The sequence below is a fragment of the Vidua macroura genome, chromosome 26 (assembly GCF_024509145.1).
Source record: "Vidua macroura isolate BioBank_ID:100142 chromosome 26, ASM2450914v1, whole genome shotgun sequence".
Taxonomy (NCBI): domain Eukaryota; kingdom Metazoa; phylum Chordata; class Aves; order Passeriformes; family Viduidae; genus Vidua; species Vidua macroura.
This window is the reverse complement of record NC_071596.1, coordinates 5,758,320-5,769,351: the sequence shown is the minus strand read 5'-3', so window position 1 is coordinate 5,769,351 and position 11,032 is coordinate 5,758,320. Positions and strand designations below refer to the sequence as shown.

Genomic DNA, 11,032 nt, shown 5'->3' with positions numbered 1-11,032 from the left:
TGTTTTCAACTTTTCTCCTGTCGCCGTGGGAGCTCCTTTTTTATCCTGGTGTTTCCAAGGGCATGGAGCAAAAGAATGTGGAATTTTAGGCTTTCAAGGGAGGAAAAAAAAAATCCTTAGAATCCTACAAAAAAAAAAAAATTAAAAAAGGATTTTTTCCCTTGGTCCCACTCTTGGTTTTGGAAGTGACTGGAATTAAGCAGAGCTTTGGTGTGGATCCCTCCTGGATTTTCCAGGGATCCAGGGAATGGAACTCAAATTCCAGGGGAGTTGTTCTTGGGATAACAGGTGGCTTTTGGGATAATAGCAGTGACACCCCAAATCTGCTTTTTCCCACCCCAAATCTGCTTTTCCCACCCCAAATCTGCATTTTCCCACCCCAAATCTGCATTTTCCCACCCCAAATCTGTTCTTTGCCACCCCAAAACCACTTTTGGCCACCCCAAACCCCATTCCTGCCACCCCAAGTTTGCTCTGACACCCCAAATCTGCTTTTTCCTACCCCAAATCTGCTTTTTCCTACCCCAAATCTGCTTTTCCCCACCCCAAATCTGCTTTTCCCCACCCCAAATCTGCTTTTCCCCACCCCAAATCTGCTTTTCCCCACCCCAAATCTGCTTTTTTCCCACCACAAATCTGTTCTTTGCCACCCCAAAACCACTTTTGGCCACCCCAAACCCCATTCCTGCCACCCCAAGTTTGCTCTGACACCCCAAATCTGCTTTTCCCCACCCCAAATCTGCATTTTCCTACCCCAAATCTGCATTTTCCCACCCCAAATCTGCTTTTCCCCACCCCAAATCTCCTTTTCCCCACCCCAAATCTGTTCCTGGCCACCCCAAACTTGATTTTCCCCACCCCAAACCCCCCCATCCATCCCGGTGCTGAGGATGAGGATGGAGCAGGGAGGAAGGAGAAGGGAAATCAGCCGGGATCTGCTGGAAAAGGCCGGAATTCTGCTGGTGAAAAATCCCAATTTCTGCTCCCCGTTGCCATTTCCCAGCTCCTGTCCCGCAGCTGGGATGGTCTGGGATGGATTTGGCTTCTCCAGGCAGGCAGCACTGGGATTTTGGAATCTGTGGATAGAGGAATTTTTCCAGGGGGGGGAAAAAAAAACCCCCAAATCCGTGGAAAACCAACTCCTCCCTCCGGAGCTGCAAATCCCGGGAAGCTCCGGGGAAAATCCCGAATTTCCCTCACACCAGCGTGGAGTCCTTGTGGGACATCGTGGTCCTGGTGATGGAATTCCAAGGTTTTCCCTGCTCCTGGAGCAGCCCCGAGTCCAGGGTCCTGTGCGTGCGGGACCAGGGGAGACATTCCTGGTGGAATTCCCTGGGGATTTCCTTGCTGCTGGACAAATCCTGACATTCCTGCTGGAATTCCCTGGGGATTTCCTCGCTCCTGGACAAATCCTGACATTCCTGCTGGAATTCCCTGGGGATTTCCTCGCTCCTGGACAAATCCTGACATTCCTGGAGACATTCCCTGGGGATTTCCTTGCTCCTGGACCATCCCTGCTGGAATTCCCTGGGCATTTCCTTGTTCCTCGACCATCCCTGCTGGAATTCCCTGGGGATTTCCTCGCTCCTGGACCACTCCTGACATTCCTGCTGGAATTCCCTGGGGATTTCCTCGCTCCGCTTGCTGCTGGAGGCGGAGCCCGGCTGGGATTTGCGCTCCAGGGAAGGTGGGAAGGAGAATTCCCTGGGGATTTCAGGGCGGTTCCCCTTGAGGTCGCTGCCGTGCCCGGGCTGGGCGGAGTCGTTCTCGTACAGGGCTTGGGCAGGCTCCGAGCCTCGGGAAATCCGGGAAATCCGGGAAATGTGGGAAGCGCGGAGCAGCGCGTGGAGCACGGAGATGAGCAGGACGAGGATTCCAGAGGTCAGGATGCAGGAGCTGGCGATGGCAGCCTCCAGCTCCAACAGCAGCAGCATGAAAAGGGCCAGAGCTGCGGGGGGAGCAGAGCAGGGCAGACCCTCAGGGGCTGGAAAGGGATGGGTTTGGAAATCCCTGGAATGGTTCAGGCTGGAAAAGGGCTCAGGGACAGGCCCAGGAACCCCTGGAGAAGAGCTCAGGAGCCTGAAGTAAAAAGGGATGGATTTGGAAATCCCTGGAATGTTTGAGGCTGAAAAAGAGCTCAGGGAGAACTCAGGAGCCCTTGGAAAAGAGCTCAGGAGTAGAAAAGGATGGGTTTGGAAATCCCTGGAATCGTTCAGGCTGGAAAAGGGCTCAGGGACAGGAGTAAAAGGCATGGATTCACAAATTCATGGAATGGTTGAGGCTGGAGAAGGGCTCAGGGACAACTCAGGAGCCCCTGGAAAAGAGCTCGGGAGTAAATAGGGATGGGTTTGGAAATCCCTGGAATGGTTCAGGCTGGAAAAGGGTTCAGGGACAGGCTCTGGAAACCCTGGAGAAGAGCTCAGGAGTAGAAAGGGATGGATTTGGAAATCCCTGGAATGGTTCAGGCTGGAAAAGGGCTCAGGGACAACTCAGGAGCCCCTGGAAAAGAGCTCGGGAGTAAATAGGGATGGGTTTGGAAATCCCTGGAATGGTTGAGGCTGGAGAAGAGCTCCAAGTCCAATCTGTGGCTGAGCCCCACGTGGTCACCCACTGCACATCCAGGGATTCCTGGGACACCTCCAGGGATGGTGGCCCCAAACCTCCCTGGGCAGTTCCAAGGGCTGGCCGCTCTTTCCAGGAGGGAATTCCTGCTGCTGTCCCACCTGGAGCACCCTGGGGCCGTTCCCTCCTGTCCTGGTGTCCCCTGGGACCCTCCTGGCTGTCCCCTCCTGTCGGGGGCTTGTGGACATTGGGAATGTCCCCCTGATCCTGCTTTTCTCCAGGCTGGGCCCCTTCCCAACCCCCTCAGGAATTCCCTTCCCAACCCCCTCAGGAATTCTCCAGCCCCCTCAGGAATTCTCCACCCCCCTCAGGAATTCTCCAGCCCCTTCAGGAATTCTCCAGCCCTTTCAGTTCTCCAGCTCCATTCCCAGCCCCCTCAGGAATTCTCCAGCCCCTTCAGGAATTCTCCAGCCCCTTCCCAGCCCCCTCAGGAATTCTCTCCAGCCCCTTCCCAGCCCCCTCAGGAATTCTCCAGCTCCATTCCCATCTCTGGACCCCCTCCAGCCCCTACAAAATTCCATCCTGGGCCCCTGGAACGGGAATTTCACGCTGTGGGAAGGAGCTGGTGGAGCCATTTGTGAACCAAAGCAGTGCTGGAGCAGAAACCAGTGCAGGGCTGGGCTGGGAGCACTGGGAATACTGGGAGCACTGGGGGGACACTTGCCTGTGAGGTAGAGGCAGACCCCGCAGCAGAAGAGGCCGATGGCTGCGTGCCGGACGCTCCGGCTGTCCAGGAGGAACCAGTCTGCCCTGGAAAAGAGGGAAAACAGGGAAAACAGCCTCTGGAAGGGCTCCTCACAGGGAAAACAGCTCTGGGCAGGCTCCAGTCCTGCTCCGAGCCCGGGGAGAAGTCTGGAGGGAGCAACTCAGGACTGATCCTGGTCCTGATCTGAGCCCAGGGATAAATCTGGAGTGAGGAACTCGGTCCTGCTCCGAGCCCAGGGATAAAATCTGGAGGGAGGAACTCAGGATTGATCCTGGTCCCGATCTGAGGAAAAATCTCTGGAGGGAGGAACTCAGGATTGATCCTGGTCCTGCTCCGAGCCCAGGGATAAATCTGGAGGGAGGAACTCAGGATTGATCCTGGTCCCGATCTGAGGAAAAATCTCTGGAGGGAGGAACTCAGGACTGATCTTGGTCCAGATCTGAGCCCAGGGATAAAATCTGGAGGGAGGAACTCAGGACTGATCCTGATCTGACCAGGAAAAATCTCTAGAGGGAGGAACTCAGAACTGATCCTGGTCTTGCTCCAAATCCAGGAAAAATCCCTGGAGTGAGGAACTCCAAACTGATCCTGGTCCTGATCTGAGCCCAGGGATAAAATCTGGAGGGAGGAACTCAGGACTGATCCTGGTCCTGATCCGAGCTCAGGAAAACAATCTGGAGCTGAAGAACTCCAAACTGATCCTGGTCCTGCTCCAAACCCAGGACATCTCTGGAGCTGAGGAGCTCCAAACGGAACCCCTGGGCTTGCTCAGGGCCAGGTCACCCCCAAGTGCTGATTTCGGGGTTCCTCTCCTGGCAGCCGCTGGATCAGCTCCCAGCTCCCGGGGGAATCTTCATTCCCAGATCTCCCGAGCCCGGAGGGATCCGCGGGAGCGCCGGGATTTGTTTGGAGCGGGGAGCGCGGCCTGAGCTGCGCCACGGGAATTTGGGGTGACAGCGGAGTTTGGGGTGACAGCGGTAATTCGGGGTGACAGCGGCAGTTTGGGGTGATAGCGGCAGTTTGGGGTGACAGCGTTAATTTGGGGTGACGGTGGCAAATCGGGGTGACAGCGGAGTTCGGGGTGACAGCACCAATTCGGGGTGACAGTGGCAGTTTGGGGTGACAGCGTTAATTTGGGGTGACAGCAGCAATTTGGGGTGACAGTGCCAATTTGGGGTGACAGCGTTAATTTGGGGTGACAGCGTTAATTTGGGGTGACAGGGGCAGTTTGGGGTGGCAGCAGAGTTCGGGGTGACAGCGCCAATTCGGGGTGACAGCGACAGTTTAGGGTGATGGCGGCAAATCGGGGTGACAGCGGAGTTTGGGTTGATAGCACTAATTTGGGGTGACAGCAGCAGTTTGGGATGACAGCGCCAATTCGGGGTGACGGCGGCAATTTGGGGTGACAGCGGCAAATCGAGGTGACAGCGGCAGTTTGGGGTGACAGCAACAATTTGGGGTGACAGCGCCAGCTTGGGGTGACAGCGCCAGTTTGGGGTGACAGCGCCAATTTGGGGTGAGAGCACCAGTTTGGGGTGACAGTGGAGTTCGGGGTGACAGTGCCAATTCGGGGTGACGGCGGCAGTTTGGGGTGACAGTGGAGTTCGGGGTGACAGCGCCAATTCAGGGTGGCAGCGCCAGTTTGGGGTGAGAGCACCAGTTTGGGGTGACAGCGCCAATTCGGGGTGACAGCGCCAGTTCGGGGTGACAGCGCCAGCTTGGGGTGACAGCACCAGTTTGGGGTGACAGTGGAGTTCGGGGTGACAGCGCCAGTTTGGGGTGACGGCGCCAGTTTGGGGTGACAGCGCCAATTCGGGGTGACAGCGCCAGTTCGGGGTGACAGCGCCAGCTTGGGGTGACAGCACCAGTTTGGGGTGACAGTGGAGTTCGGGGTGACAGCGCCAGTTTGGGGTGACAGCGCCAGTTTGGGGTGACAGCGGCAGTTTGGGGTGACAGCGCCAATTCGGGGTGACAGCGCCAGTTTGGGGTGACAGTGGAGTTCGGGGTGACAGCGCCAGTTCGGGGTGACAGCGGCTCCCCAGGTGCCAGCACAGCGCGGGGACATCACCGCCACCTCCCGGCCGTGGCCCGGAAATCCCGCCCGTCCTCCCAAAGCTGAGCGGAGCACTCCAACCGCAGCTGGGGAAACTGAGGCACGGAGGAAGGGGTCTGCTGGAGATTCCCAGGGAAAGGAATTCTCGCAGCGGGGAGAGGCAACAGAAATGCTCCTGAAATTCAGATCATTTGGGAAGAGCCTCCCCGCGCTTTGCTCTGGGAGTTTTTGGGGATGGAATTTTTCCTCGCCTCGCAATTCCCAAATTTCAACTTCACAGCTCCCAAACGGAGCATTCACAGCCCAAAATCCAGGCCGGGATCACACAGGAAAATTCACAACTCGGGGGCGGGGTGTGGGGGGGGAATTCCTTGTTGCTAATTTTCCGGCAGAAAATCGGCTCCCACAGAAAGCCGAGTTTGTTGTGGGAATTTTTTGTGTTTTTAGGGAAATATTTTTGCTCTCCTCCGTTAATGAAGCGTTGGAAGAGGCTGAGGAGGCGCTGCTGGAATTTCTCCAGCCCGGTGCTCCGTGCAGAGCCGGGACTGATTGGATTCTTTAATTAGGGACAAAAAGTAGCTGTTGAAACATCGTCATTCCCTTTGCACAGAGAGGTTCCAAAACTGCGTGAGCCACCCCACGAAGTCCGGTTGTCACCTTTAAAATCGGATTATCCCCGAGTTGTTTTTTAGTTTCATCCCAGCAGCTCGGCCAGGAGCCCATTCCGGATCCATGAAAAAAAAAAAAAAAGAAAGGAATTTCCTTGGGAACAACTCCGCAGGTGTAAAAGTGCTGGTAATGACTAAATCAACATTAATGACCCAGCCCGGGGGGCATTTTGGTGGTCCGGGCGGTCACTCCAGCCCCAACATTTTGGGGTGATCGCTGGGGTTTGAGGTGACCCCAGGAGCTCCCCAAAACACGCTGGGAATTTCCAGTCATGGAAATTAAACCTCCCGGGTTCTGCAGCCAGGTCTAAACCCGCTGGTCCCAATTTCTAGAGTCTCTAAAACTCGAATTAAAGAGCACAGTTCCGTGCCCTGGGGTGCACGGAAAGGGCCACGGAGAAGAATTTGGGGGATTTTCCACCGATTGCTCCCCACAAGCCCCTTTTGGAGGGGACCCGGCAAATCCTCACGCGGGTTTTGGGGCACCAGAGGCGTTGGCACCGCGCTCCCCTCATTCCCGGATCCCGCCGCATCCTCCGGCCCTTCCCTCCTGTCCAGACCCCTCCAGCCCCGGTTCCGCCGGACCCCTCCGAGCATCCCCGCCTCTCCCGGGCCCTCCAGCCCCGGTCCCCGCCTCTCCCGAGCTCCCCGGTCTCTCCAGCCCCTCCAGCCCCGGTTCCTGCCTCTCCCGAGCCCCTCCAGCCCCGGTTCCTGCCTCTCCGGAGCCCCTCCGGCTCCTCCAGCCCCGTTCCCCGCCTCTCCCGAGGCTCCCCGGTCCCTCCAGCCCCGGTTCCGCCGGACCCTTGGGAGCGTCCCCGCCTCTCCCAAGCCCCTCCGGCTCTTCCAGCCCCGGTCCCCGCCTCTCCCGAGCCCCTCCAGCCCCGGTTCCTGCCTCTCCCGAGCCCCCGGTCCCTTCAGCCCCGGTCCCCGCCTCTCCCGAGCCCCTCCGGCTCCTCCAGCCCCGGTTCCTGCCTCTCCCGAGCCCCCGGCTCCTCCAGCCCCGGTTCCCCGGTGCCCCCGCGGCTCTCACCGCTCGGGCCCGAGCTGCCCCCGGCACAGCTCGGTGCTGAAGTAGCCGTGGAGGAGGCAGAGCAGGAGGCAGCTCACGTTGAGCACCAGGCAGAGCGCGGCCAGCACGGCCGATACCGGCAGCAGAGCGGCGGCCACCGGCTCCGGGAGCGCCCCGCGACCGCCGCCGGCACCGGGGGCGGCACCGGGAGCGGCCCGGCCCGACGGGAGCTGGAAGATGAGGCTGGAGGAGAGCAGGGCCATGGCAGCGGACAAGGTCCCGAAGAGCAGCAGCACCGTCAGGGCTCGCTGCGCGTACGCGGAGGGCATGGCGGGGCCGGTACCGGCACCGGGAACCGGGGGAACCGGGGGTGCCGAAGGTGCGTGCGCTCCCCGACTCCTCGGTGCCGCCGCTGCGGGAGCTCGGACGGGGAATGGGAGCGGGGAATGGGAACCGGGAACGGGCACCGGGGCCGGGAGCGCCTCCGATCCGCGGCGTCCGCCGGGGCGGGCCCGTCCCGCCTCCGGTCCTGCCTCCGGTCCTGCCTCCGGTCCTGCCTCCGGTCCTGCCTCCGGTCCGGCCGGCTCCGCCCCGTGCCCGCCCCCGGTGGGGCCCCGGGACCCTCCTGGGGGCGGCGGGAGGGGATGGAGGGGGCAGCAGCGGGGGTGGGGACTGAGGACGGACGGACAGACGGACACCGAGCCGCTTCCGCCATTCCCAGCGCTGCCTTTCCCTGGGAAAACGCCGGGACTGAGCCCCCGGGGTGGGACGAGGGCACCGCCATTCCCTGATCCCGCATCCCCCGGGAGAGGCTCCTTTGGCCTCCACCTGCGCCGGGACCGTCCCCTGCGGCCCCCAGGGAGCTCCCGAAACGTTCCCAGTCCCGCAAGGCTGAGAAAGGACCCTCGGGCCGGCCCCCGGGACCCCCGCGCGTTTCCCATGTCCTATAAATACCCTGGGAAGCGGAATGCCAGGGCTCCTCTGGGATCTGCCAGCGCCTTCCCCCGGCCGTGGTGGAGGTTTCAAGCAGGAAAATTCACCCCGCGGGTCACCTGGCACCTTGGGAAAGGCCCCGCGCTTCCCGGCACAGCAATTCCCGCGGAGACGGGACAAGGGGACACGAGGGGACACGAGGGGACACGAGGGGACATTGGGGTCCCGCGGCAGCCGTGTCCAGGTCCCGGTGTCGGCAGCCGTGCCCAGGCTGGGCTGTGGGATGCGGGCCGAGGTGACCTTTCTGTCTGCTGGGGAGCAGTGCTGGCTGTCCCTCGCTGTCCCTCGCTGTCCCTCGCTGTCCCTCGCTGTCCCTCCCTCCCGTCCCGCGTGGGTGGCTCCCGCTGGCACCCTGCGCTCCGGCCGGAGCCCTGCAGGACACGGGGCTATTTTGAAGTCCCGCCGTGTTGGCCTTGGCAGCAGCAGGAGTTTGGCTCCAGGCTCGTTTCCAGCATTTTTGGAAGGGGGGGGGGGGGATGTGGCAGTCCCTGGGACTCGGCCCAAAGTCCCCAAACCAGCTCCTGGTGACGGCATCTCTGTCCCTTTCCCGTGTCCTGGACAGTGACAGCGCTGAGCCGCGTCCTCCGCCGGTGTCCCTTGGGGTGCAGCTCTCCTCCCAGGGCATCCGGCACCTCAGGCTCCCCAAAATCCCGGGATTTTGGGGCAGGAAGAGCCTCAAGAGGGAGCTCAAAGCTTTGGAGCTGCCACCCCGGAGCTGCGAAGAAGCAGCTGGGCCCGGGCACCCCCTGACCCGGGGGGACCGCGGGGTCCCTGTGCCCAAAAAACGGCTCTGCCTGGCACGGCTGGGAGTGACCCTGGCCCGGGCCGGACCCGGGGCAGTCCGAGGTGGAGGAAGGACAGGACAGGACAGGACAGGGATGTCCCACACCCAAAGAGCCACCCCGAGTGTCCCCAAAGTGTCCCAGGGCTGGATGGGACACGTGGATGTGTCACCTCAGACTCTGCCGAAGCTCCGGCACGTCTGTTCTCCCCCCTCAGGATCAATTAGGATTACTAGCGAGGCTAATTAACACTCTGCTAATTGCACTCCGTAAATCACGAGCTTTAAAAGCGGCTCTGAGAAAGATGTCACGTCCTGAACGCCTGAGAAATTCCTCATCCAGAAATTCCTCATTTCTCCAGATTTTCCTCCCGATCTTCCGGGGACTGGACCCCCGGGATGTCCAGGGTGCAAAAATGTCCCTGCTGTGAGGCTGGGTGGGACCTGATTCCCCCGAATTCCCTGATTCCCCTGATATTCCCTGAATTCCACTGATTCCCCTGAATTCCCTGATATTCCCTGAATTCCCTGATATTCCCTGAATTCCCTGATGTTCTCTGAATTCCCTGATATTCCACTGATTCCCCTGAATTGCCCTAATTTCCCTGATTCCCTGAATTCCCTGATATTCCCTGATTACCCTGATATTCCCTGAATTCCCTGATTCCTCTGATCCCCCTGATTTCCCCTAATTCCCTGATTTCCCTGATTTCCCTGATATTCCCTGAATTCCCTGATTCCTCTGATCCCCCTGATTTCCCCAAATCCCCTGATTTCCCCTAATTCCCTGAATTCCCTGATTTCCCCGATATTCCCCATTTCCCACCTGCTGCCCGGAGCTCCTCTCATGGAACGGGAATTTGGGAACTGCATCCGTTCCCCCCCGGCTGCTGGGAACACGGGGGGGGGTCCCTGGGGGATCCCGGGAACCCCTGCACCTTCCCGAGGGGCTGGAAGGGTCAGGATCCCCCTCCTGGCTCCCACCCGTGTCCTGCTCACCGCTGTGCTCGCCGGTTTGTCCCCGTCAGGGCGGAGGTCACCGCAGGGCAGGACACGAGGGGCCGTCCCTGCGCTGCTTTTGGGGTCGGAGCATCCCCCGCGCTCAGGTTCTGCTCCCTCTGGAGGAAAGCAGCTCCTCAGCGCGGCCCCTCTGCAATTCCCGCCGGGAATTCCGGTTTCCAGCTCCGTTATCCCCTGCCCTCGGCCCCACGCTGTCCCTGGCTCTGTCACCAGCACCATCTGTCCCCTTTTGTCCCGCGAAGTCACTTTGGGGCACCTTGAGAACCGCGGCGCCCACGGGCACCGTCCCTCTGCTCCGCCCGGGGCTCCTGTCACCTGTCACCAGGGACCCTGTCCCTGTCACCTTCCCGGGCTGCGGCTGGGCACAGGGACAGGGAATGGCAGCTCGGCATGTCCCAGGGCCGGGAGGGTGGCACGGAGGTGTCCGGGTTTCACTCGGCGTCACCGCTGGTGACACGGGGACAGGCTGGCACAGGAGGAGGGAGAGGTCACCGCATTTATAAAATATAAAATTAAATAAGAATAAGGGGGTGCCTTGGGTGTCCCCGTTTGGAGCTCAGGAGGTTTCTTTCACCGCGGTTTCCTTGAGCCCTCGGTGACATTGGGGACCACGGGAGTGACACCCCCAAACCCTGTGCCCGGAGGGGCTGGCGGTGCCGGGGGATGCCCTGAAACCACCATGGGATCTGCCATGAACCCAACCCAGAGCCTGGTCCTGAAGCTGCGCCCCAAAACCTCCATCTCAGCCCGGCCTGAACCCCTCAGTGAGGGCTCAGCACCCCCCGGGACACCCCCAAACTTCACCCATCCCAGGGCCCCAAATTCCCCCGAAGTCACCCTTGTCCTCCCCTCCAAATCCCCCATCCCAGCCCCCCAGTCTCCTCATGCTCACCCCAATTCCAGCCCCCACATTCCCACAAACCCACCCACGCCCCACCCCATCCCATTTTCCCCAAATCCCCCCGAAATCCCCCCAATCCCACCCCCCAAACCCCGCAGCGCTCCCCCATCCCCGCAGCGCCCCGAAACCCCCGGCCCCGCCCCTTTCCTTCGCCCCGCCCCTCAGCCGGACAAGGGCGTGTCTATGCAAATAATCGCCCGCCGTTAGCCAATGGCACAGCACCTCGGGTCCTATATGCAAATCTTCCGGCGGGATGGGCGGGATTATGCAAATGTCAGC

General features: G+C 60.4%; 1 protein-coding gene across 1 annotated transcript; it reads right to left on the bottom strand.

The window, feature by feature from the left end:
• Positions 1-1,196: 1,196 nt before the first annotated feature.
• On the bottom strand, positions 1,197-7,387 carry TMEM221 (transmembrane protein 221). The gene is made up of 3 exons (XM_053999116.1): positions 7,080-7,387; positions 3,287-3,372; positions 1,197-1,948 (listed from the first exon to the last, which is right to left on the bottom strand). The coding sequence occupies exons 1-3, from the start codon at positions 7,385-7,387 to the stop codon at positions 1,197-1,199; spliced, it is 1,146 nt and encodes a 381-aa protein (XP_053855091.1).
• Positions 7,388-11,032: the final 3,645 nt, after the last annotated feature.

Coding starts and splice junctions, on each gene's coding strand:
- TMEM221 (XM_053999116.1), bottom strand. CDS start 7,387: ATGCCCTCCGCGTACGCGCAGCGAGCCCTGACGGTGCTGCTGCTCTTC. Junction 3,373..7,079: donor GGGCAGCTCGGGCCCGAGCG/GTGAGAGCCGCG, acceptor CCTCTTTTCCAG/GGCAGACTGGTTCCTCCTGG. Junction 1,949..3,286: donor GGTCTGCCTCTACCTCACAG/GCAAGTGTCCCC, acceptor CTCCCCCCGCAG/CTCTGGCCCTTTTCATGCTG.